Below are 27,226 nucleotides of genomic sequence, written 5' to 3'. Positions count from 1 at the left end.
CAGCTCAAAGCTAGCTCTTAGAATAACCCTGTAGAGTAGGGGTGGCATGTAGCATATGTAACTTTAGAGCAACATGGTAAGTGCTTTGCCATGGTGTGAATACTAGTGTTATTGAGGCACAGTGGACAGGAGGATCAAGTAGGCTGGATACTTGGTAAGGCTGGCTTGCTCTCTCTCCCTCTCCCTCTCCCTCTCCCCTCCCCTCTCTTTCTCTGTCATGTTGCTTGAACTCTGGGCCTGGGCGCTGTCCCTGAGCTCTTCGTCTCTAGGCTAGTGCTCTACCACTTGAGCCCCAGCACCACTTCAGTTTTCTGATGGTTAATTGGAGATAAGAGTTTTACCACCTTTCCTGCCAGGGCTGGCTTTGAACCTCCATCCTTAGATCTCAGCCTCCTGAGTAGCTAGGATTACAGATGTGAGCCAGTGGCGCCTGGCTAGAAAGGCTTTCCTATCAGCATGTTTGTGTTGTAGCAGAGAAAGAGATGGATCAGACAGAGAAGCCTTAGAATCATGGAATATACACACAATTGTTTATCTCAACCAAGGATTCCCTCCCCTCCCCCGCCACATATCAAAGATAGGTCATCTACTTTTAGTTTTCATGTTTTAGTAAAGGCCGTTTTATTCCTAATTTTTATGAAAACAATTCTTTCAGTAGTTATACAAGGGGCTTCCATTCCACGGGCCATGTTGTGAGGACACTGTGTTTAATCAGAGTCACCCCTTCTGCCGTCCTCCCTTCCCATTTACTCCAGTTCTGCTTCATCTTCTTTCCTTCCTTTCCTTTGAAGTCATCATATCTGATCATATTTTTTGTCCTCTTGCCTGACTTTGTATACTTTCCTTTTATCTATAACCAGAGCTGTTTTCTTGCTCATATTTCCTGCTACCCTTGTTCTCCAATTTCTAATCTTTCCTCATTACCTATCCTACAACAGATAAGTAGATTAGCTGAACATCGTTCTTTTTTTTTTTTTCCCCTATTTTTTGTTAGCTGTTTTGAGTTTTGGTTATTTTTTCTTTTTTGTCATGGTTGCTGTTTTGCTCTGTGTGTGTGTGTGTGTGTGTTCAATTCTCTTCATTTCACCTCCCCCCTCAGCAACATTAGCTAGATTTTTTTTTTTTTTTGATCAGTTGGGCTTACTCTGGGCCTGGGCGCTGTCCCTCATCTCTTCAGCTTCAGGCTAGAGCTCTGAACCACTTGAGCCACAGCACCGCTTCTGGCTTTTTCTGTGTATTTGGTACTGAGGAATCAAACCTAAGGCTTCATGCATGATAGGCAAGCACTCTACCACTCGGCCACATTCCCAGCCCTTTTATATATATATATTTTTTTCTTGTCAGTGTGGGGCTTGAACTCTGGACCTGGGCACTGTCCCTCAGCTCTTCAGCTTAAAGCTAGCGCTCTACCACTTGAGCCACAGCACCACTTCTGACTTTTTTTGTTTATGTGGTGCTGAGGAATCAAACCCAGGGCCTCATGCATACAAGGCAAGCACTCTACCACTGAGCCACCATATATATCTATATATATATATATTGTAAAGATACTGTAACTGAGGTTACAGTTACATGAGTAAGGTAATGAGTACATTTCCTCTCAAGCATTGTTGCCCCCTCCTTCATATTTCCCCTACTGTCCCTTCCCTCCCCACCTCCAGAGCTACCCTCCCCCCAAGTTGTAAAGTTCGTTTTCAACTTAGTATCTTGTACATCTCATTGTTTCATTGTTACAGTGGGTCAGTCTGTATCCTTGTTTCAGCATTTTGTTATTTCCCTTCCCCTCCTCAAATTAGAAAAATGTATATACAAGATGCAGGGCACCAGAATCAAATATAGTGAAAAAGAGGTTATACAAAAGAAACAAAAAAAGTCATATAATACCTTAAAAACAATAGCTTCAAAGACAAAACCTCTTGTGTCCCTATCTTGGGGTTTATTTCACTTAGCATCATCTTCTATGGTCATACGTACATTAGCTAGATTTATTTTTCTACTATTTCACTTCACTTTCTCATTATCCTCTCCTATTAGGGTTACCCTTATCCCTTTCTTCCCCGTGTAACTGAATACTTGACACTATTCCCATTATTTCTCTCTTGTTACCCCTCTGGTTAACTAAGATCTTCCTAGACCACTAGGATACATTTTTGCTTCTATATTCATAGAACATGAAACTTTAAAAGATATTGGAATAGTACTGGTGACTAGTCTGCATTAGGTATTGCCACAAACACAAGGTTGTGGTTTAACTCCAATAGTTTTCATAGCCAAACTTCCTCACCTGAGTGGAGAAGAGTTCTATACACAGTATCTTGAGCATTGAAATTGATTATTTGACAACTGAGATGCACCCCTCTAATCTCGTAACAGGAAAATACACCACAACCAAGCCATTACCCTGGCATAAGTACTCTGCAAGAAATCACCAACCAAAAGGACACAGGAGATTGAAATCTCCATCAAAACTGGGTCCCAGATGCATAAGTCCCAGCAGAAAAAAAAATCACTAAATTTATGAATAAACAAAGCAACATGTTTTCCTCAAAAGCCAACAACTCTACAATAAAGGACCTAAGTGAAAACGAAGAGGAAGAAAGTTAAAAAAAATGAGCTCAATAGTACCATGAAAGAATGGTCCATGAAATCAAGGAGATGATGATCGAATACCTGAACCAATTCAAACAGGATACAGACAACTAGAGAATTCAAACAAACAGCTGAATGAAATAAAGAAAATGCCAGTTATAAAAGAAATTCAGTGAAGAGATAGTAATCTTGAAAGAAAGTCAAATTGAAATACTTGGAAATGAAGAGTTTGGTAGCTCAAATAAAAACTCAATTGAAAGTTGAAAATAGGGTGTTAGGGGTTGAAGATAAAGCAGAGGAATGTCTCAGAGACATTGCAAAATCACTGAAGAAGATGCAAGTGGAAGAAGATGCAAATGGAATTTAGAAGACCACTCCGACTCCATCAATAGAGCAAACCTACAAATCATGGGTGTAGAAGAAGAAATGAAGGCATTGAGAGTCAATTCAATAGAATAATAGAAAACTTCCCCTAACTTCGAGGAACAATCCAGGTGGAGGAGGCCTACAGAACACCAAACATGCACTATCAGAGAAGAACATTTCTTAGACACATAATAGGTAAAAAAAATTAAACACAGAATTAAAGAATATTGAAAGCTGCAAAAGAGAGGAGACAAGTTACTTACAATGGTAAGCCCATTAAAATAGCAGCATATTTCTCAACACAAACTAAATTCAAGGAGAGTATGGAAGGACATAATTCAAGCCCTCAATAGTGACTACCTTGATTTGTACACATCAATTATGTGGTGCCATCTGCCCCTTTTCTCAACACTTTTGAAGGCAGCCAGGCTTTGAGTTAGTCTCTTAGCAACGTCCCTTCCTCAAAAGAATTATGCCACATTGCTAAGTTAATTTTTTATGTGTATTTTACATTTATAAGTCGGGTACCAGTGGCTCAGGCCTGTAATCCTGGGTACTCAGGATGCTGAGATCTGAGAATCATGGTTCAAAGGCCAGCTGGGACAAAAAAAGCCCCTGCAAGACTCTTAGCTCCAATTAACCACTCAAAAGTAGAATTGGGGCTGTGGCTTAAAGTGGTAGAATATGCCCAGACCCTGAGTTCGATCAAGCCTCTCAACCGACAAAAATTTTTAAAAAATATGTGAACTATGATATGAAATTATAGATGAAATTTTATTTCATTTTTGTTTGTTCCAAGCAATCATTTTGGTATTTTAAATTTTTTCTTATTTTTAAATACTATTTTGGTATTATCTCCATGTCTCAAACCCTGCATGTGCAGACAATCAGTTTTATTGGTCATATATACTTTACCCTCCAAAGTTCAATTTCATTTTCATTCACAAGTCAGAACATCATGCCTTTTTTTAGTTTTACCCTTCTAACTTTTTTTTTTTGGTCAATTGTGGGCCTTAGGCACTGTCTGAGTTTTTGTGCTCAAGGATAGTGCTCTACTATTTGAGCCACAGCTGTACTTCTGGCTTTTAGCTGGAGAATTGTAGATAAGAATCTCACAGATTTTCTTGCCCAGGTTGACTTCCAACTGTGATCCTCAGATCTCATCCTCCTGAATAATTAGGATTACAGGTGTGAGCCACCAGCACCCGGCTATCACTTTTTTCAAGTCTTGTTTTCATGATCTGTTTCAAAGTAGGTAGCTGGTGTTCTCATGCCTCAGGTTTCTTGGTAAAAAGTTCTTAGTGTTCTCTCCTGCCCCCCCCCCCCCTTTAAAAAAAAATCTCACAGTACAGATGATTTCTGTAAATTCAAATGACAAAAATGTTTATCCTAAAACATTAAAACACTTGAATGAATGACAAACATAAATTTTAAAAAATCATTGTATTTTTAGAAAGCTACAGTTACATATGAGTAAGCAGTATGCTGTGAGGTAGTTGAACTTCTCATGCCTTGGAATCAAAGACTACCCCTTCCTTTCCTATTCTACATTCCTCCTGGTTTACAATTCTTTCCAGTTTCAATGGGAATATGTAGAAATTGTGCATTGAACTTTTGAGATATGGTCTGTTTCCAAATTCAGGCTGGTTATCTGAGAAACCCCCTGAATGAAATTACATTGGATTGCTAGGCATTGGAGGCTCATGCCTGTAATCTTAGCTACTCAGTAGGCTGAGATCTGAGGATCGATGATTGAAGCCATCTGAGGCAGAAAAGCCTGCGAGACTCTAATCTTCAGTCAGTCATCAAAATGCCAGATGTGGAGCATGGCTCAAGTGCTAGTCTACCAGCCTTGAGTGAAAAAACGTTCAGGGAGACTGCTAGGCTCAAAGTTAAGCTCCAGTACCAGCACAGAAAATATTACATTGGGTTGAAGTAACTTTCAGGTTAGCAGATTCATTTATCTACATAAAGGAGGGAAAGAGGTTGTCATAGACCAAGGGACAGGTAGCCCATCATGTGTAGCAGCTGCTGAGGTGTGTCTTACTTGCTTTATTTTTTAAATTAAAAAAAACTAGGTTATTGACAAGACAATATTTCTGCTTGCTCGGGCTGCCAGCTCTTCCTTAGCTACATCTCTTCTGCTCTCCACTCCAGTTGGTGGCTCTTTTGGAAGCTTCTGTTCCCTTCCTTTCTTATATCCTCTTCCTCTTTCACTGCCTTGCCCTCTTTCCTCTTTCTTCATGTCTCTGTGAGCTAGCTTTTCTGTGCATTTGCAAGGTGCACTCATCCTCTTGACTGTACGTCTGAAGGACTATTAAAGCAAAGAGACTGAATTCGGAGGAGATGAAACAGCCAGACACTAGTAGTCTGCTGATGGAGTTGTTGAAAATGAATATTTAGAAACTGATGTTTAAGTTATAAACAGTAGCACTGGAAATGACAATATATGTTCAAGAAGTAGATGATATTTGACATTGTACTTTCACAGACACTATTTAATCTTCAAACAACCCTGTTAAGTATTATCTTCCCAATTTTACAGTGGAGATCAAGTCAAAAGATGGGAGAGGAAAACTTATTTTTGAACTCTCATTGTCAAGTGCTATTAGGAACCCTTTGTGACTTGCCTAAGATTACATAGCTAGTGAGAAGTAGACAATAGATTTGACCCGCGGTCACTGCCTTCATTGAAAGCAGTTCGTATACTTGGACTCGAGTAAGTTGACTAAGTGAAACTTGGACTTCTGGAGGTTGTTTTGTGTTATAAGTCCATTGAAACACTTTCTTTTCTCTTTTCCAGCATCGGTTACAAGCCTTAGTGAGTCTGACAGTGAGACTGAAGGGAAGCAGCCCGGCTCCACCTCTTCGGACGATGCATTCAAAGCAGACTCCCTGGTGGAGGGAACATCTTCCCGCTACTCTATGTATAATAGTTTCTCCCAGAAGCTCATGGTATGCAGTGCTTTGTAAACTTTCTACAGCAACCCAGGAGAGTAGAGGGAAAAGGAAAACTAGAGCATGGATATTTTTGTCTCTGTTTTTTAGCTGCCAAAATTTAGCAGGGACTTTAGTTCCCTTCCTGATAGAAGTGTCTGTCATAGTGGGATCATCCACAGAAAGTGCCCGTTTCTCCAGGTCCGTCCAGAAATGGACCACTTTCTGGTCTTTTTACTACTGAATTGCTTATACAAACACATGTGAAATATTCCCCCAAACATGGATATATCTCAGTGTATAAAGAGGCTTCATGCTGTGAGTTTTGCTCTAGTAAATGACTTGATGTCAAAAGAAATGACTAGATTGTTCACTCCTTAGCACTAACATAAAGAAGAGCAGCATGATCTTTTCCAAAGAAGGCCCAGTTCTCTGTCTCAACTTTCACAACCACTGATCTAGTACAAGAAGGAAGAAGAATAGGGAAACCATTTACTTTCTAATCAAAATTTAGTGTATTGTGCAGTTTAGGAGTCCAAGTTTGTTTCCATCTACCTTCCAGAACATCACAGTTGACTCCTCTATTTTCTCTTGGCTTCAAGAGTTGAGAATTGCCATTGCTAAAGCTGTAGGTCATGTTTCTGGTTTGGGTGCCACGAAGTTTTGGGAGGTGGGAGATGGGGAGCCTGTGACTGAGCCTCTGAGCTGGAAGAAGGATTTATGGTTATTTAGAGATCCCTACTAGCTCACAGCTGACATATTGGTGCTGTCTAAGAGGATATAGGCCCTCCAGGAGGAATTAGATCTCTGCATTAGAGGTCTTTGATTAGTTAAGAGTCTGTGAGATTAGAGATTTGGGTCTTTCTGGTCCTTAGGTATGTACCCGGAACCCATAATTCCAGAGTTTAGTGTGAAATTGTAGACTTTTAAAAAGTATTGCTGGCAACTCTTGCCTGTAATCCTAACTACTCAGGAGGCTGAGATCTAAGGATCATGGTTTGAAGCCAGTCCAGGAAGGAAAGTCTGTGAGACCCATCTCCAGTTAACTAGCCAAAAGGCTAAAGAGGTAGAGCCACTAACCTTGAGTGAAGAAGCCAAGCAAATGCTCAAGGCCCTGAGTTCAAGTCCCAGTATCAGCAGCCACAGAAAAGGATTGCTGTTCCTGGGATTTGTAGTACTCTGCATACTTCAGTTTTCAGTTAATCCCTTGAAGAAGGGGTCTCTTGAAAGCCTTCATTGTCTTTACCTATTAAGGTTACTTGGCTAAGAGAGAAGGTTGAAGCCACTACTGCTTGAAGCTGTTACATTTGAAATTCTCTTTATCAACTTTATTCTGGATCTACTTTTCCCTTAATCAGACAAATGATCTGGAAGGGGAAGTTGTGCAGATGTCCAGTGAGATTCGTTAAATACTTTTGGTGCTTTTAATTACAGCTGTGCAGTCCCTTCTCATTTATCTAATTTCTGGTTGCCCTAGACTTTCACCTGCAGAATAGTCAGTCACAGGATCTACAGCTGTTTGTGCTTTTCTTCATTCAGTTAGAAGGCAAACTTTCTCAGAGTTTATTACAATGTCTGGTCGTGATAGAGGCTAAATAATTGTCTGTTGGACTGAACTAATTGTGTTCTGTTCTCTTTTTTTCAGGCCAAGATGGGATTCAGGGAAGGCGAAGGACTGGGCAAATACAGTCAGGGTCGGAAGGACATCGTCGAGGCCTCTAATCAGAAAGGTCGAAGAGGCTTGGGTCTGACCCTGCAGGGCTTTGATCAGGAGCTGAACGTGGACTGGCGGGATGAGCCAGAGGTAGCTGGTGAGGCAGGGGAGATGAGAGAGCCACTGGTGTATTTGGATGTGTGGCTTTGGCGAGCAGAGGTGGGAGGTGTGGAGACAGGAGGGCCACTGGTGTACTTGGGTGTGTGGCTTTATGAAAGCAGTAGTCCTTAGGCAGTATGAACAGGGTAATTATTGGGGGTTGGAACTGGTGATTATTGGGGTTTGGAATTAGTACTTTAAATGGAAGGTACTAGAAGATCAGGACATAAGGCTAGGTTATCTTTGCTGTCTGTTGCTTTCTAGGACTCTCTTAAGATCTATAAGCAAAAGATACTCCAAGGCAGAGTTTAGCTCCACAGAGAAGTTTAATAAATAGGTACAACTTTCCACTAATAGAATAGGAAGCTGTCAAGGTGACGCTCTCTCTGCTGAAAAGATTCAAGGAGGCCAAGTGAGCACCCGCTCTCATTGTATTAGAAACCATCTGAGGGCTGGGATGTAGCTCAGTGGCAAAGCGCTTGCCTAGCAAGTGCAACGTCTTGGGTTCAATCCCCAGTACCAAAAAAGAAAAGACAAAAAAAAAAAAAAAAAAAAGAAACCATCTGAGATCTTTCCACCTCCACAAGTTCTAAACTTTTTTGGGGGGGCAGGGGTAGGGGTCAATCATGGGGCTTGAACTCAGGGTTTGGGCACTGTCCCTGAGCTCTTTCACTCAAAACCAGAGCACTACCACTCTGAGCTATAGCACCACTTCCAGTTTTCTAGTGGTTCATTGGAGATAAGAGTCTCACGGATTTTCCTACCTGGGCTGGCTTTGAACTGCGATCCTCAGACCTCAGCCTCCTGAGTAACTAGGATTACAGGTGTGAGCCACTTCTGCTCCGTGGTATTTGCCTTTTCTGTGTAGCTTTTCTGTTGTGGTTTTAGTCTGTTTATGTACTTGAGTCCAATTTGTTGTAAGATTAAAAACAGTCTAGATCCTTGTTTATGGGATAGATAGTGTTTAGATTTGATATTAACTAATACCCTACTTAGTTCACAAAGTGTTTGAAATAGTTATAATAAAAGCACTTAAAATCATGGTGAGATATTACTGAGTCAAGATTAGAGAAAATAAGGCACAGATATCCTAACCTACTATATAGTTGTTTCAAGTATGGTTCTGAATGCTGAAAAACGGCTTTGTTTTTGTCTCCCTGATATTACAGCTCAGGAAAGAAGTATATGAATTGATGCACGATGTGAGTCTAATAAGCCTTCAGAGTAAGGCTCAAGACAAGCCAGGAGCTAACAAGTCCAGAGGTGGTCTCGCTCTGCTTCCTCATGGCTGCAGATGAGACCAGTGCATGAAACAGTGCAGAACAGGGCAAAGACTTGTAATCATTTGCTAGGTATAGGCTCTTGCCTCTGAAATACCTCACACTTTCCTCATACTCACTTCTGTTAGAACAAGTACTTACAGTCCCTGATCCTTTCACTGAGGAAAATTTGAATGAACTTCATTAAATTCCCAATCTAAATGTTATTCATTAAATCTTCCTTCTTAATGGGGATAGGTGATTGAAATTCCTTTTTTTGGTGAGGCTGTTCCTGTTAGAATAGAGTTTGATTCTGCCAGTCATTGGTAGCTATTTCTTTAAGGCAGATGAGTCTGGGTGGGTTGAGGTGATTGTCTACTCCTGGAGTCACTGTAGGGAAAGTAATCAGTGGTGGCTAGAGCCCAGTATTATGGAATTCAAGATCTGAGGCTTTGGGCGAGGTCTGCTCTGCAGGTAGCCTTAATGGACAGCCTTTGATGGGGAGATTGACTCTGCTTTTGCTTAACAAAATAACATCCTATGTGTATATGAGCATCTTGTTTTCTATAATTTATAATTTACATGTATGCTTAAGGGTGATGGATTTGGCCAGGGGAAGAAACCATGATTTACTGCTAGATTCATGGACAAAAGCCTTCAGTAATTTTCTTTTCAACCTTTTCTTTGATGATGGTGGTTGGCTTCCCTCAAGACCTTACACTGTGATACAGTTTTATGCCTTTTAGAGCATGTAATGTTAGCTTTAATCACATTGCTTCAATTTGCAATGGTGAATCTCTTCTCCACACTTGCTCTGACTTGCTCTGGAGGCAGTTTGTGAAGCTACCACGCAGGGTAGTCACCTAGTTAGGTTTTATAATCCATGTTTGTCTAGTCCAGTGGTACTTCACCCTGAATGCACAGTTAGTCAGCTAGGGGCTTTTTTGATGGAGGCTGGGGCTAGGTGGTGGGGTGGTGATGCTGGTACAAAGGCTTTAACTCAGGGTCTTACACTCTCACTCAGCATTCTTGTTCAAGGCTGGTGCTCTACCATTTGAGCGATGCTTCTAGGCTGGCATTTTTTGGGTTAATTGTAGAAAGACTCCTTCGGACTTTTCTGCTTTAAATCTCAATCCTCTAGGTCTCAACCTCCTGAAAGCTAGGATTTCAGGCATGTGTCACCAGTTCCAGGCATGAGACTCTCTTCCAGTTAACTAGCCAACCTAGAATTGGAGGTATAGTTCAAATAGAGCACCAGCCTTGAGCAAAAAAAAGAAGAAAAAAAGCAAGAATGTGAGGCCCCAGGTTCAAGTCCCAGTCCTGGCACAAAACCAAACCAAAACAAATAAAAATACATTTTCAGTTCCTACTTTAGGCCATCATAATCTTATTGAAATGGGGCCAAGGCTTCAGGGTTTTTTATTTATTTATTTGCTAGTACAGGTATTTGAACGCTGGGCCTCACACACTTGCTCAACTTGCTTGTTTAGTACTATTCTACCACTTGAGTCACACCTTCAGCCAGCATTATTTTGGAAGTAGAGTCTCATGGCTTTTTCACTGGGCCTGGCCTTGAATCATGCTCCTCTAGATATCAGCCTCCTGAATAGTTAGGATTTCAGGGTTGAGCTACTGGCCTCATTTCTTTTTAGAAGCTCTGTAAGAGATCCTAATATGTATGAGCCAAAAGAGAACCAGTAATTTGGGGGGGGGTGGAGGGAGGTGGCTGTGCGCATGTGTGCGCCCTGGTCCTGGGGCTTGAACTCAGGGCCCTGGGCCACTGTCTCTGAGCTTATTTTGTGTGTGTATGTGCTGATTCTGGGGCCTGAAATCAAGGCCTGGGCACTATCCCTGGGCTTTTTGTTCAAGGCTAGCTTTCCTTCCCTGGGCTGGTAAGATCCTCAGATCTTACCCTCCTAAGTAGTTAGGATGACATGTGAGAACCACCAACAACCAGCAGAGATATATTAGTTTAATTTGACATTTCCAAGCACTTACCCATAGTAGGTATTCATGAAATAAGTCAATGTATATTCTACAAAAATTAAGCAAAGTGAGGGAAGGGTTGGCTTCAAAGGGATGGGTGAGAATGTTGAAAGAGGTGACAACAAGATGCATTGTATTCATAAACTGCTTTGTTAATTGGCAACTCCTTTGTACAACTACTTAAAGATAATCTAATAATAGAAGAAGATTGGAACAAACAAAAGAAATCTTCAAGACTTGGAAATTTCTAGAGGATTTACCCGAGGCCAGACAGTGGAGGCTGAAATCTTAGGATTATAGTTCAAAATTAGCCCAGACAGGAAAGTCCATGAGATTCTAATCTCTGATTAACCACCAAAAAGCCAGAAGTGAAGCTGTGGTTCAGATTACAGGTGGCTCACACCTGTAATCTCAGGAGGCTAAGATCTGAGGATTGTGGTTTGAAGCCAGCTTGGGCAGGAAAGTCCATGACTCTTCAATTAATCACTAGAAAACTGGAAGTGGCTCTGTGGCTCAAAGTGGTAAAACACTAGCCTTGAGTGAAAAAGCTCAAGGGTAGTGCCCAGGCCTTGTGTTTGAGCCCCATGACCACCATCATCACCACCACCAACAAAAAAAGGCACAGTACCCAAGCTCTGAGTTCAAGCCCCACTACCACACAACATACTCACAAAGGACACAGCAGAATTGGAGCTGGCCTTCAGAAGTCATACTACAGGATTGGAGCTTTTACACCTCACGTTTGACTATTGCTTCAGCAACTTGGGTGCATCTCTGTCTGAGACCATTGATTATTTTGGAGAGGTTCTGGTGAGCTGGAGCCCCATGGGTCTTACCTGACCTTGCTTCTCTTTTTTTGTAGCCCAGTGCCTGTGAACAGGTATCATGGTTCCCAGAATGTACCACTGAAATTCCTGACACTCAAGAAATGAGTGATTGGATGGTTGTGGGAGAGGTAAGATTTCAGGAAAATGCACCCCTCATTCTTAGCACTTTCTTGACTCTTCTCCTTGAGCCCAGTGTGTATGTAGATTTGCAGTTTTAAGAAAGATGTGCAACTGACCACTCTGAAAGGAGTAGAGCTATGTCACAAGGTTGTGTCAAGTGCTTTACAAATGTGCCCCTGGGAGTTGTGGTGACTGGTTTTTCCCTTAGACATTTAACTTTCAAGGCAGACAAAGTGTTTAACCTCTATCTCTTCCTTGTGAATGTTTCTTGGAGTGACCTATTATGTGTCTGGGTATGTTCTGGTCATTGTGGGCACTGATCCAGGTAAGATAAAAAGACTGTTTCTGTCATCAGTAAGTAATGAGGGAATGGCCATACATAAGGATAAAGTAGATGGCTACCAAATCAGTGTGGTCTAGAGCACACTTCTCAGATCACCAGTACCCTTTCAGGGTGATCCACACAGTTAAAGTTATCTTCAAAATGATATTGAAAAAGTTATGCACCTCATCACTTTCATTATTCCATAAGTGTCCAGTGGAGTTTTCTAGAGGCTGTGGCATTTTATATTACATGTGATCGAGATACAAAAGCAGGGAAGAGTGTCTAGCTGCCTTTCTAGTCAGCTAGATATTGAAAAGATTTACAAAAATAGAAAATAGAGGGGGCTGGGAAGGTTGCTCAGTGGTAGAGCGTGCCTTGCATGCCTGAGGCCCTGGGTTCGATTCCTCAGCACCACATAAGCAAAAAGAAAAAAAGCTGGAAGTGGTGCTGTGGCGTTAGCCTTGAGCTGAAGAGCTGAGGGACAGCGCCCAGGCCCAGAGTTCAAGCCCTACGACCGGACCAAAAAAAGAATGACTCACTAAACTGTCTTTGCAAATAATGTTTTTTTTGTTTTTGTTTTTGTCGGTCATGGGGCCTGAACTCTGGGCCTGGGTGCTGTCCCTCAGCTCTTCAGCTCAAGGTTAGCACTCCACCATTTGAGCCACAGTGCCACTTCCGGCTTTTTCTGCTTATGTGGTGCTGAGGAATTGAACTTTACCACTGAGCCACCTTCCCAGCCCATTTTTTTAATAAAATGATTTAGGTTACATTGCTCTTTTAAACTGAATTAAGAAACTTCTGTTTCAATCTTCCTTCCTTCCTTCCTTCCTACCTTCCTTCCTTCCTTCCTTCCTTCCCTTCCCTTCCCTTCCTTCCTTCCTTCTTTCCTTTATATTTTTGCCAGTCCTGGGGTTTGAACTCAGGGCCTGGGCATTGTCCCTGAGCCTCTCTGTGCTCAAGGCTAACACTCTACCACTTCAGCCACAGCGCCTTTTCCAGCTTTTTCTGTTGATGTGGTACTGAGGAATTAAACCCAGGGCTTCATGCATGCTAGACAAGCACTCTACCACTGAGCCACATTCCCAGCCCTGTTTCAGTTTCTTTTAATTAATTGATATCTATATGTCTAACTCAGATATCAGTGTTTTGCTTTTGTTTTCCAGTGCTAATAATGGATCTCATGTTAGTCAAGCACTCTGACACTGAGCTGCATCCCTCCAGCAGAGTTAATGATTCTGAAGAGTTTAAAGTTTAAAGTTACTCAGGAGGCTGAGATCTAAGGATGGTAGTTCAAAGCCAGCCTAGGCAGAAATGTCTGTGAGACTCCTTATTTCTAATTAACCATCAAAAAGCTGGAAGTAGAAGCATGGCTCAAGTGGTAGAGTGCTAACTTGAGTGAAAAAGTTAAAGGAGAGCAAGTGTCCTGGCCTTGAATTCAAGCCCCACAAAAAAAAACAAAAACAAACAAACAAAAAAAACTCAAGCCTGAGAGCCCAGCTGACCATCATTGGTTCACAGGTAGTGGAGGTAGTCACCCTGGGTGTAGGGCGGGATCTGACATTCCACAAGGCCCTTTGAATCCTGGTATCAAGCATTTGTCCTCCTCTGAGTGAGAGGCTTCCTAGCTGAAGGACATGCTTATGTCATTTGGGCAACACCCATCCTGCCTTCCTTTCAGGGCAGACAGTTTGCAAGTCTCTTTCCTGTTTGCTTTTCCCAGGCTCAGCATTTGTGTGTCTTGTTTCCATATGGTGCTCTACTCAGAGCTCCCAGGGGCCTGCTTCATCTTGAAGCCATCTGGAGTACAGCCAGAGGGATTTAGAATTGTCTCTTTCCTGCCCTTCAGGGATTGATGTTTCTTGGCAGGGACTCCAGCCTCTTCTTGCTCTGCTCACTCCCAACCCTGATTCATCCATTCACCCTGACCCTATACACTGTCACACTTGGACATTGTTTTTCTTCCCCTGTAGAGAAAGATGGTTATTGAAGATGAAACAGAGTTTTGTGGAGAAGAGCTGCTTCACAGTGTGCTACAGTGTAAGGTGAGGCCTGTGGCTGGAACCAGAGGTAAAACCCTCGTGGGAGATACTTAGCTAGGCTTTCCCAACACTACATTTGAGTCAATGTGATGAGGCTGAGATTGAATTTTTTGGTTTTTGTTTTTTTAAATCAGGAATGTAAGTTAGAATGTGTCTTTGAGGTTGTGTGGTTACTTTTCCCTCATGACTGTCTGGCCTTGTAATGATATGATCATCCCACATTAGTCGTACAAGGGAAGTTTCCTTGTGGCATTTCCATACATATGAACAAAATGTACTTATCCCTCCATCACTCTCCTCTACCCACTCCCTCTTCTTAAACCAATTTCAGAAAGCTCATTGTTCTATTTTCGTATATGCAAATAAACTACGTGAGTCATATTCATCCTCATTCACCTCCTTTTTTTTTTTGGCTTCCTACCTCTCACTGTTAAACCCTACATCTGAGCCTATTTTACTTAAATGTCTTTTTCTTTTGATGGTCCTAGGGCTTGAACTCAGGGCCTGGGTACTGTCTCTGAGCCTCTTTGTGCTCAAGGGTAGTGTTCTACCACTTGAGTGACAGTGCCACTTCTGGCTTTTAATGAGTGGTTTACAGGAGATAAGAGTCTCGTGGACTTTTCTGCCTGGGCTGGCTTTGAACCACTATCCTCAGATATCACCTTCTGGGTAGCTAGGATTACATGTGTGAGCCACCAATGTCCAGCTTTAAATGTCTTTTTTTTTTTGTCATTGTGTATTAATCACACCAAGGGATTTTACTATGGTATTTCAAACATGGATACATTATATTTGCTCAAAAAGACTCTCTTTCTCTCTTGATTTCTCTTCCTTGCCTTCCAATCCTCTATTGAAGAACATCCTTATGCCATCTCCTTACCTCTATAGTCTTTTAGTGTTGTGCTGTTAGCAGGATTCAGTAGCAGGAAAGGATTTGCTTTATCTCAGTGGATAAATTCACTGTAATTCCTCAAGTGCCCGGTATAGCCAAATACTTTGAGTCATTATTTAGCGTGCGTGCATGCATGCGTGTGTGTGCGCGCGCAACTTGGGGCCATTTGCTTCAGAGTCGTGGAGCTTGTTTCTGTATCTATAAAATGGGAGAAAATACTTCTCCGGATGCTTGTGAGAGTTAAGAGAAATAGAGGATGTATAGTAGCTGGATAAATGTTGGTGTCCCATTGACATTTTTCTGGCTTGATTGTTAATTGTGAAACACATTCCGAGGATAGAATGAACCAGAGAAATTGAGGAGGAGATGGGTTGGGGAAGAATGAAGGCTTCACAGCAGTCTCACAGTGGTTATTTTTGTTAGAGTTGAGACTATAAGGTGACTGGATCCCAGGTTAAGTAAGGAAGTTGGAGAAGGAAATTACAGGGCAGAAGGGTCTCTCTGTGTATGCGTGGATGCACTTGAAATTCTGTTCTTGGTGTGTTTCCTTCTCTGTATCTGAGCCAAGGTCAAGGATGTCAGACTGCATACACTGGAAAGTTGCTGCTTGTGTGGGGAAATCATTGCTATAGGAATTAGCATTGTCAGAAAGGTGGTTCTGTGTGCAGTGAGATGTGCTATGTTTTAATCTCTTACTGCATGGCAGGCACCTGCTCTGCTTTGTTTTGTGGTGGAGGGTTACAGTGACTGAGCACCTTGTCTAGGGTAACACCATTGGTCCTTTCGAAGCTGAGATGAGCAGGAGCGTGACTTCTTGGAGGGCTGTGTATCTTGATACCCCTGTCCTGTCTCAGGACAGGTATAGGGATAGCATTTACCTGGAGAATTTTGTTTCTCTTTGGGCAGAGTGTGTTTGACATCCTGGATGGAGAGGAGATGCGACGAGCTCGGACCAGGGCCAATCCCTATGAGATGATCCGAGGAGTCTTCTTCCTCAACAGGTTTGCCATTCGTTCCCTTCCCTCCCAGCATGCACTGCTCTGCCTTTCCTTTGATCCTCAGCTTTCTTTACACCTAGAACTGAATCACACTTTTCTATCTTGCTGTGTTTCAGGGCAGCGATGAAGATGGCTAACATGGATTTTGTGTTCGATCGCATGTTTACAAATCCTCGGGACTCTTATGGGGTGAGAATTTGTGGTGCTGAGTAGACTTAAGCTTCACCAGCTCAGAAATTGTAATTTGTTCACTGTGAGAGTATTTCTTCTGCTCTGTGCTCCCCTGAAAGAGTCCCTCAGTGCTTCCCATGGTCCCAGGAGTATTCTGGTTTGTAGAAGGCTCTAGAACTGCACTAAGATCTGTTAATTTTAGTGGGGCCACGTTCCCTCTCTACCCCTCTGAACAAGCTTTGCGCAGGATTATGATTAGTTTTTGGTCTGTCTCAAGAAGTCATAGAGAAAGATGATTCTCTTTATATTATTGTTATTACTATTATCTTTTAGTAGTTATAAAAGAAGTTTCAGTTCAACAAATCAGTTCATAAGTGTAGTGAATCTTGGTCAGTGTCACCCCTTCTGTGATTAAGATGATTTTCTGTTCTGCTGTATTTCGTTTCTCTGAACACGGACACCTAGTAATGACAGAGAAAGCAAAAATGGAGACTTCACTCTAGAGTTGCCTTTAGAGTTTCAGAGCATTTCCCTAGTTCTAGAAGGTTAGTTTTTCTTTGACAATGGCAGGCCAGAGCCAGCTTTTTCCCGAACCTGTTTCTGCTTTTCTCACCTTCATTGCACCAGAACCTCCGGTTACCTACCAGCTGAAGAAACTTATTTCCAAGTTTCTTAATGTTTCATCTCCCTCTGCCTAGCAACTTGTTCCATGCTGACAGCACTGGCATGGAGGCCCCTCTAGCCTTTACTCATTTTTATCTCCTAGGGTGCTCTCCCCATTTTCCAGGACCAGCAGGCAGCATAAAAGGGATATTGGAATTAGCATCTTGAGAAAATTAGGTTGATATAATGTTGATTTAATTTTCTGAGCTCCCAATGATTTCCTTTAGACCCCTGCCTGGAGAGGAACTCTGTTAAGCTGATGGGAAGTCTCGATGTCATTTTGAGCTTTTGAATGTAAACGCCTCCAGCAGCTGGTATCTGGTTATTGTCTTTGGCTGTCATGAAAATGAAGTAGACACCAGGACTGTACCATTCAGGTGTCAGAGGGAGAGGGTAGTTATGTAGGAAAAAGCAGCTGGGTTTATAATGCTGCCTTCTCCTTCAGGCAGCCTCTTGACCTGAATTGATTGCTAGTGGCCATGGAGAATTGCCCTTTCAGAGATGCTTCTCTGCACTCCCACTATAAAAAGTGATTTCTCTTGAATCCCTGGTGTTTTCTTCTTTCTCTTCACCTCCATTTTCCCCTGAGGATCAGAGTGACAGCCAAGCCCAGTAGGCTCAGCTTGGTGTGATTTTTTTTTTTCAGGCTAGCAGACAGACACCACAGCAGACACCCAGCAGAGGTAGGAGTGCCCAGAGGCCCAGGCACCATTCAGGCTTGCTAGGGTCTTGGGACTCTTAGATCAAGCAAATTATAGACTAAGAGAGAACTTGAGTTTTGGAGTATTGTAGAGAATGTGTGTGTGTGTGTGTGTGTGTGTGTGTGTGTGTGTGTGTGTGTGTGTGTGTGTGTGTGTGTGTGTGTGTGTAAGTAAACTAGGCCTCTGGTGCTATAGGCTATTGTGAAAAGGAGACAAGGATCTAGAGAGGACAAGAGTGAAATTGGAAGCAACAAGAGAAAGAAGAGAATTTATCTCCTTGGGGTATATGGAAACATTATAAACTGTCACATTATGTGAGAGATTTGTGTGTCCAGGGATGTTGCTTAGTGAGAAAACATTGAAGTGTAACAGAGGACAAAAAGTATAGCTCTTTGTTTCAGTCCTGTCTTAGGGAAAATTAGGCAGCATGTACAGTGTACTCTGTGTGGAATACTACACTTGGCGGAGGAAGATATGGAGAGGACAAGAGTTTGGACCCCAGGGAAGTGGATCTAGTCAAATATAATATCATCTTACATTTGCGTATATTTTATGGTTTAGAAAGACCTTTGTGATAGGATACTTTATTTAATCCTCCAACAGCCTTGAGAAGTAAATCCCTTTCAGGGAGCTTAAGCTTGCTGACTTAAATTTTGTGCCTGTCTTTGACTTGCACAGTCAGTGACAACCAAGAACCCTGGCTGTCTTCTATGAACAGACTCCTAGTTATGACTCGTGAAGGCCCTCATTTTGAAATCATGCAGAATTTAGACGTTGGTAGAAGAGATGAGAAGCTCTTATTCAGTCACTGCCCTTCCAGACTAATCTAGAGCCATGGCCCAAGCCTTTCCAGGGCCAAGAACATTGTTCTTTGCAGTGTGTGTAGGGCTTGAATTTGTGACCCGTTTCCTCGCCACTATGATGAAATGCCATGACATCTGTGTGTGCATGTGTGTGCGCGCGCAAGTGCACAGATGAATATAATCCAAAAATAGGAATAATTAGTGGATCAGGAACAAAGACTATTGGGGCAGAGTAGTAAGGAAGCTGGGAAAGAACCGATATACCCTAGCATACCTGGAGTGGGCTTGTCACGGGATGATTAAGTTATTTTTAGCCACAGTTGCTGTTTTGATAAAATTGGATAGCCGTCATCAGAGGCAAGCTCCTTGTCACCTAGAAGTGACTGGTTTTGAGCATGTTGTATGTCTCTTTCTTGTAACTTAAAGCTTCTTGATCTTTAGCAGTTGCAGAATTCTGGACAAGCTGTCAGTCATAGCAACCCTCTGGAGAAGGAAGGCAGGGGTCCCTGGGCATCTTCATCCTCTGTGGTCATTCGCTCCTGGAGCTTACTCTGTTGTCCCAGTGCAGATGGTCTGGCTTTCGTGATACGTCAGTGGAGTTCATCGTCTGGGTTCAAGAGTAGGTCAGAGCAGCTGTAGCATTTGTTATAGAGAGTACAGCCTGTGGTGTAGACCAGTGCAGGGGAGGACAGGGAGATCCCAGGTGATGTGGGGCCTTGGATCAGATTCTGGAATGGAAAAAGGATGCTAGTGAGATTTGAATGAAGTTGGAATTTTAACAGTAATGTACCAATGCTGTTTTTTTAGTTTTGACAAACGTATCATGATGATGTGAGATGTTGACAAAAGTGGCAACTTGGTGAAGGGTGCAGATATCTATCTTGGTACTTTTCTGTAGATCAGAAATTACTCTAAAATAAGTTAATTGGAAACAGTAGTTGAGAGAGCTAAGGAGAAAGCCAGAATGGCTGATGTTAGAGCCCCCAGACTTTGGTTGAACAGGAAGGGCAGAGTCAGAGTGCCTGCATTCTAGTTTAGCTTTGTTGCAGGCTGGCTGTGGACAGGGTGCTTATGTCTTAGTATCTCTTTTCCCCTACCTATAATGAGGGCATGCAGCACCTACTTTTCTTGGAAGTATTCATGAAAGGCAAAATATGGTGAGGAAAAGACCCTGAGAAGTAAAAATGCCACTCGGATACCTCAAGGAGATGAGTTTTTTGTTTTTTATTTTTATTTTGGTCTGTCATGGGATTTGGACTCAGGGCGTGGGAGCTGTCCCTGAGCTCTTTTGCTCAAGGGTAGTGCCTTACCACTTTGAGCCACAACTCCACTTGTGGTTTTTGAGTGGTTCATTGGAGATAAGAGTCTCATGGGGACTTTCCTTATTGGGCTAGCTTGGAACTGCAATCCTCAGATCTCAGCCTCCTGAGTAACTAGAATTACAGGTGTGAGCCACCGGCATCTGTCTCATTTTTAAATTTTTAAATTGTTATAAAGATGATATGCCAGAGGGGTTACAGTTACATAAGTCAGGTAATTAGTACATTTCTTTCTGGATAGTGTTACTTTCTTCCCAGTTTTTTTTTTCTCCCAGTTTTTCCCTCCTATCCCCACCCACAAGTTAGATATTTCATTTTCTACATAGTATCTAGAGAGTACCACTGCTGCATTTGTTCCCCCTCTTCATCTGTTTTTGTCTTGGTACTGGTACTTGACCTTGAGCTCTTATTTTGCTGTCCTCCGGCCACCCCCACCCCCCACCCGTGCTAGTACTCTACCACTTGAGCCACTTCTCCAGTTCCAGCTTTTTGGTGACTAGTTGGAGACAAGAATCTCAAAGATTTGTCTGTCAGGCTGGCTTTGAACTTCGATCCTCATGCCTCTAGCTCCTGGTTGTAGGAGATGTTTTTATTAAGCATCTGAGCTAGGCCTAGTGATATGAAAGGCCTTGGGATTAAGGGTTTGCTTAGGAGACTGCAGAGGGCAATGCTCACAGAAGATAGGCATCTTAGGTGTTATGGCCTTGACAAGAGAAGGCTTAGTTCCCACCCACCCCACCCCCATTCTCCTTCCCTATCTCTCTCCTCATCTCTGTTTCTTCTGCTTCCCTTACAGAAGCAACTAGTGAAGGACCGGGAGCCTGAGCTTCTCTACTTTGCTGATGTCTGCGCAGGCCCGGGAGGCTTCTCAGAGTATGTGCTGTGGAGGAAGAAATGGCATGCGAAGGGCTTCGGGATGACTCTGAAGGGGCCTAATGACTTCAAACTGGAGGACTTCTACTCAGCCTCCAGTGAGCTCTTCGAGCCCTATTACGGTATGAGCTCTGAACAGGCAGAGGTACAAGGGACAGCACAGGACAAAAGAAGTTACCCAGCTTACCCATGGCACCTGTTACCCACGTGCCTTGTGTTTCTCCCTAGGTTTCTTAGCCTGGGGTTCACAGTCTCTGCTGTGAGGGTCTTAGTTCTCTCTGGACTGCCCCATTTTATAACAGGACTGCAGAATTCAGGTTAAACACTCCACTAGCCAAACTCTCATCAAAGCCATATTAATTCCTCCTTACAGGAGCACTCTTCTCATGTGGTGACAGCAGATAATGAAACTGGCTGAGAACTGGCAGGGTTATTAACAAATAGCAACCACATGCCCATCTCCAGCCCTGCATGAGGGACGTGGAACACACTGGGTAGCAGACAGCTCAGCAGGCCAGCGGTTCCTCTGCTCTGTCTGCTCTGACTTGATTGTTGTGATTTGGCAGCAAATCTAAGCCCTGCCCCATCTCCCTCTCCCAGACTTTCTGGGTATCTGCATCCACTGTCTCAGAAGGCTCATGTTCTAGCTCCTGGTGTGTTTAGGGTGGGTGAACTCACAAGGAATCTATGTCCTGCCAGGTGAGGGTGGGATTGATGGAGATGGAGATATCACCCGGCCGGAGAATATCACTGCATTTCGGAATTTTGTCCTGGATAACACAGATCGAAAGGGAGTCCACTTCCTGATGGCTGACGGGGTAGGTGAACTCTCTCCATACAGTGATACTTTAGGGATTTGTTAATTTAGAGCAGGAGTGGGCAATGTCTAGCCCACAGGCCATATGACACCTATGAAATTATTTTGCGCCTGCTGGGGCTTCTCATTGGCTACTTGTGGCCTGCAAATGATATTATAAATATCCAAATGACCCTTGGTTGAGAAAAAGGCTCTCCACTCCAGATTTAGAAGCTTGAGTTTGGTTTGGTTTGGTCCTTAAGCAGCTGCTTGAGCCACTGAAGGAGTTCGCTCCAGCTTCATCCAGCAGTTCTCACCTGCTGATCTTGTATTGCAGGCAGTCCTCCCAGGAATGAGCTATGTCTGAACTCTGGCCGAAGGACAGATTGTGTGTCCTTGCCCCTGGGCCATGTGATTAGAGAAGAGCGTTGGGAGCTCATTGCATGGCCTCTGAGAAGGAGGAAGGCAAGGTGTCAGGGGTCTCACACACTCTGACTCCCTAGAGCTTGGTGCACCACAGAGAACAGCGGGACAGGATAGCAGGACAGGCATGGCATGGGAAGGGGGTGAGGATGCCCCTACTGGACAGGTGTGGGGTCTGCTACCCCTGAGGCAGCCACTGCAATGGACTGGCAGTGGGAGCCCAGACCTGGGCTTTTTTTTTTTTAAATAAAAAATATATGAATAAATGTGTATTTTTGAGAAACACTGCTAAACATTTTTTGTTGCCAGTCTTGGAGCTTGAATTCAGGGGCTGGGCAATGTCCCTGAGCTTCTTTTGCTCAAGGAGCCATAGCACCACTTCTGGCTTTTTCTGTGTATGTGGTACTGAGTAATGGAACCCAGGACTTCATGCATTCCCAGCCCTGCTAAACATTTTTGATTCTGCGTTGTTTAGCTATTGCTTTTTTAAGACTGAGAGGGAGACATAGTCTTTTTGGGGCCAGCTTCCTTTTTAATTTTTTTAAAACTTTTTTTTAATTTTAAGAAATACGGAACAAAATATTTATCATCAGAACTATTGAGTATATGGTCCAGTAGTGCTAAGTATATTCACACTGTTGTGCAACAGATTTCCAGAACTTTAAATTTTGCAAAACTGAAAGTGTACCTATTAAATAACTTTCCTTTTCCTCCCCATCTCCTGGCTTTTTTTTTTTTTTCCCTACATAGCTTGACTCTCAACTGCCTGCTCCCTGCCATAGCACAACAAAGACACCCTCTAGGAAGAGCAGTACTTGTTCTTTGAGCAGATTCCCATGGACTAGGTTAGATGGCTTTAGGACAGGGTAGGGGATAGTAGGGAAATAATCCTTGCTGGAGAGTGAGAGAGCAAGAATAAGACAGAGAAGGAGAAGGAGGAGGGCAGGGCAGAGGAGGAGAGGAGAAGGGGAAAGGGAAGTGTGGGGAGGAGACGAGAGAGATATTACTGTGGCTATCAGAATGTTAACCTCTCTCTGTTTACTAGTCACAGCCCAACCAGTCTTCTGGACACTGTGTCTTGCTAGTGTCAGGCATTCCGGGCAATTCTGTTTTCTATTTGTGGTTGGCTCATGACTAGGTGGTACTTCAGTTCGTGTTCTGCCTTGATTCCCATGTACGTTTACGACGTTTTGGACCATCTCCTTGAGAGAGCGGACTTGGGCCTGTCCCTCTGAGGGGTCGGAGTGACAGAGCAGGAAGCAGCCCAGGTCCAGCAGTCAGCCAGGCCCTGGTCTCCGTGCCACCTGTCACGGAGAAGATGGTGGCGTCAGGGCAAACATTTCCTGAGCAGTTGGTGGGGATGGTAGGGTGCTGTGTCCGTCCTCATTTTTCTGTCCCACCCCAATCGCGGCGCTCTTGTTTCAGGGTTTCTCTGTGGAGGAGCAGGAGAACTTGCAGGAAATCCTCAGCAAGCAGCTGCTGCTGTGTCAGTTCCTCATGGCGCTGTCTGTTGTCCGTACAGGTGACACTTCCTCAACTGTCCCCTCATCCCACACCCACTAAAGGCCCTAGGGGACAAGTGAGTACAGGGGTCAGGTGGGAAGTTTTAGTAAAACCAAACCTTGCGTCAGGGGGCAGGTGAGTAAGTGAGGAATTTCCCCAAGTCCTTTGAAGGGTGATTCTCCCATCACCTGTTTCTGACCCAATGAACCCAGGTGTGGCCCCTTGTCTTAATCATTCTTATTGCCCCTGGGTACCTCCCCCACCCCCTAGAGTGGCTCCACTGACTACTGTGGTTGTTTTCTCTCTAATCTAGGAGGCCACTTCATCTGTAAAACGTTTGACCTCTTCACACCATTCAGTGTGGGGCTTGTCTACCTGCTCTACTGCTGCTTTGAACGAGTATGTCTCTTCAAGCCCATTACAAGCCGTCCTGCCAACTCAGAACGGTGAGGCCTTCCTTGCTCTGTAGCTGGATGCCATCGCTAACCATCAGAACAGCAAGTCCTAGTGGGCTGCATACTGACATGACCTCCAAGCTATGTTAGAAACTTTAGAGTCATGATTAGAGCTCCTAGAAACCAGCATTCTTCTAGCTAACTGGTCATGAGCTGTACTAGTTCAGTCTCTGCCTCCTTCCTGATAAGCCTTATTCTCCATACTTAGGTGGGAGTTCTCAGCTTGGTCCAGGAAAGATGACCACTAACAGGGACACTTGGAGGAGCATGGGCTAGGGACAGACAAGAGCGCTGCCATTCACAGGCCCTGCTGGCAGCCCAAGTGGGACATTTCCAGTCAGAATTGCCTGATGGCTGGTTAAAACCACAGATTTCTTCACATATTCTTGGAGAGTAGTCTTTTAGGGCTGTAATTTAAAGACCCTTGCCCATCCAGTACAGGGCACTTGGGAAACATCCCTCTCACCTTGTGTGAAAGGGAAGGGTTTAAGGTGAATGTTTGCAACAGAGAATAGACTTAAGATCAGAAAGCTATTCAGCTTTGTGACTCTGTGGTGGCTGGAGGGGAAAGGATGTGTGGGGATGAGGCATTGCTCCAGGCAGTAATGGAATGTCTCCTGCCAGGTATGTGGTGTGCAAAGGCCTGAAAGTGGGTATAGATGATGTGCGAGAATACCTCTTCTCAGTGAATATTAAACTCAACCAGCTGCGGAACACCGACTCCGATGTCAACCTTGTGGTCCCCTTAATGGTGATCAAGAGAGACCATGAATTTACTGACTACATGATACGGTCGAACGAGAGGTAAGCCAATCAGCTGTTTGTGCTGGTGTCCCTGGAGAACTAAGGAAGACCGGAGAACGAAGGACTTGGTGCCTCTTCATTGGATGGGTTCGCTTTGCTAGTTCCAGGGTACCCTAGAACTTTGGTTGCCTTGTCTGATGCCATGTCCTGTCCCAAAGGTGTCAAGATGGATGCCTGGTTTCTATAGCCTGGCCACAGGAGCCTGAATGTCATAGTGGAAAAAGATCAGCCTGTGCTGTTTGGTGGTCGCTTGTAAAGTTCCCTGCCTACTGGCGGGAGGCAGATGGAAGGCAAGTGCAGAACATGCTTTTGAAATGCCAAAACTTTGGCCAGTTCATGGGTGATAGGGTTGCTGACTTTACTTTTAATTTTCTCCCATAACCCTGTTAGTAGTAATAATTTAAAGTTATGATAGTTGGATTCGTGCATTTAGCGGACAGGCCTTAGAAAAAAGTTTTGAGGTAAGTTTGCAGGTTGTACTGTTGCAGTGGTTTGGTAGAAAGTACTCTCTAGGAGCCAAACAGGTGTTAGAAAGGCCCTATTGAGTACCCTATAGGGTATGTGGCCCTGAGGACCCATAGAAGGCAGGAAGTCTTTGTCTCTAGCATCACACGGTGCTTTAACCTTCCAGTACTGCCATGTGAGCAGTCCCAACTGGATTGTAATGCTGTGCTGTAAGTAGGCCAGGCACACTCCAGATGAGGAAAGAGGTCTGGAGAATCAGCAACACAGGGGCTGTGTAATATGCTGGCTACATAGTGCTTTCCAGTGTCTGTGAACATGGGTGAGTGTGAACATGGGTAGAGCTGGGCTTCTGCTCAGTGCTGCTCTTGGCAGCATGGTGCTTTTTTTTTTTTTTTGGGTCCGGTCGTGGGGCCTGAACTCTGGGCCTGGACGCTATCCCTCAGCTCTTCAGCTCAAGGCTAGCGCTCTACCACTTGAGCCACAGCGTCACTTCTGACTTTTTTCTTTTTGCTTATGTGGTGCTGAGGAATCGAACGCAGGGCCTCATGCATGCAAGACAAGCGCTCTACCACTGAGCCACCTTCCCAGCCCTGGCAGCATGTTAAAACCACCTTTAACCAACCACTTCTCTTTCTTAAAAAAAAAACCAAAAAACCTGATATAATTTTGTAAGTGAAATACAGATCTTAAATGTATACTTCAAAGCCCTTAAGATTATTTTGAAAAGTAGAGAGGGGGTGGTAAGAAAGAGTAATGGAGGGGATAAATTTGAACAAAGATCATATGCATGTATGAAGCCCCATTGCATGATTAATGTATGCCCATTTTAAAAAGTGTGTATATATATTTCATACATGTACAGTGAACACAGTGAACAGACTCCTTGTACAACTAATGTATGCTAATGGAAAGGTGTGTACTTCAAACAGGTTTGACAAATACATACGTGTAGACTACCCACCCCTTATTATGATAATAACTCCAACAAGCTCACCCCAAAGTAACCACTTTTCTCTCTTCAGACTTACTACTTCAGGTTAGGTTTACCTTTCTAGAACTTTGTGTAAATGGAGCCATAGACTATGCACTTTAAAAAAATTTTTTTTGTCGGTCATGGGGCTTGAAATCTGGGCCTGGGCACTATCCCTCAGCTCTTCAGCTCAAGACAAGCACTCTACCACTTGAGCCACAGCACCACTTCCGGTTTTCGAGTGGCTTATTGGAGATAAGAGTCTCATGAACTTTCCTGCCCACAACTGGCTTTGAACCTCGATCCTTAGATCTCAGCCTCCTGAGTAGCTAGGATTACAGGCGTGAGCCACCACGCTCGGCTCGCCATATTATTTTTATATTTTTATAATTTATATTAACCATAATATTTTTTAGGTTTATTGATACTAATTTGTTCCTTTTTACTGCTGAGTAGCATTCAATCTGAGGAGATTCCATGGTTTATTTCTCTGTTGGTGACTACTTAAGGTACTTCCAGCTTGGGACCACTGTGAATGTGCTGTGGACACCCTGTACAAGGCTTTGGAGGATAAATGTTTTCATTTCTCCTGAATAAATATCAAGAGCGGAAATTCTGAGTCATAGAATACATTTAAGTTTAACTAAAACTGTCATTCAAATGCGGTTGTGCCATTTTATCTTCTCTCCAGCAAAGCTGAAGGTGGGCATCCGTCTCAGCGTTTGGTGCTGTCTTGTTATTTTAGGCATTCTAGTAGGGTGGAGTGTTAGATCATTGTGGTTTTAGTTTGTATTTCTGTAGTGACTACTGATGTTGAACTCTTTTTAAATGTGTTTTCATATATCTCCTTTTATAATGTCTCTTCTTATTTTCTTCCCTTCCTCCCTCCTTTCTTCACTTTTCCTCCCCCCCTCTCTTTCCTTTTTCTTTTCTTTTTTCCTCTTGTAGTTCTTAGAATTGAAACTAGGGTCTCAAGCATGCGAGAAAACTGACTAGTACCTTCAGTCCCTCTTCAAGTCTTTAAAAATTTTTGTTTGCTTTTTTGTTGTTGTTGTTAGTCATGGGGCTTGAACCCTGGGTCTGGGCGCTGTCCCTCAGCTCTTCAGCTCAAGGCTAGCGCTCTACCACT

General features: G+C 43.4%; 1 protein-coding gene across 2 annotated transcripts in view; it reads left to right on the top strand.

Annotated features, from left to right (window-relative positions):
• The window catches only part of Cmtr1 (cap methyltransferase 1), a 58,969-nt gene that overhangs the window by 10,375 nt on the left and 21,368 nt on the right, over positions 1-27,226 (top strand). For both annotated transcript variants that reach the window (XM_042683863.1, XM_042683862.1), the window contains exons 3-13: positions 5,759-5,910; positions 7,538-7,696; positions 11,813-11,905; positions 14,193-14,264; positions 16,060-16,154; positions 16,268-16,340; positions 20,605-20,803; positions 21,381-21,499; positions 23,326-23,422; positions 23,717-23,849; positions 24,483-24,662. In XM_042683863.1, the coding sequence (XP_042539797.1) occupies positions 5,759-5,910; positions 7,538-7,696; positions 11,813-11,905; positions 14,193-14,264; positions 16,060-16,154; positions 16,268-16,340; positions 20,605-20,803; positions 21,381-21,499; positions 23,326-23,422; positions 23,717-23,849; positions 24,483-24,662 (1,372 nt within the window). The remainder of the gene's footprint in view (positions 1-5,758; positions 5,911-7,537; positions 7,697-11,812; positions 11,906-14,192; positions 14,265-16,059; positions 16,155-16,267; positions 16,341-20,604; positions 20,804-21,380; positions 21,500-23,325; positions 23,423-23,716; positions 23,850-24,482; positions 24,663-27,226) is intronic.

The sequence above is a fragment of the Dipodomys spectabilis genome, unplaced genomic scaffold, assembly GCF_019054845.1.
Source record: "Dipodomys spectabilis isolate Male_0828 unplaced genomic scaffold, ASM1905484v1 ptg000085l, whole genome shotgun sequence".
Lineage (NCBI taxonomy): Eukaryota > Metazoa > Chordata > Mammalia > Rodentia > Heteromyidae > Dipodomys > Dipodomys spectabilis.
This window is presented reverse-complemented; position numbering and strand designations above follow the sequence as displayed.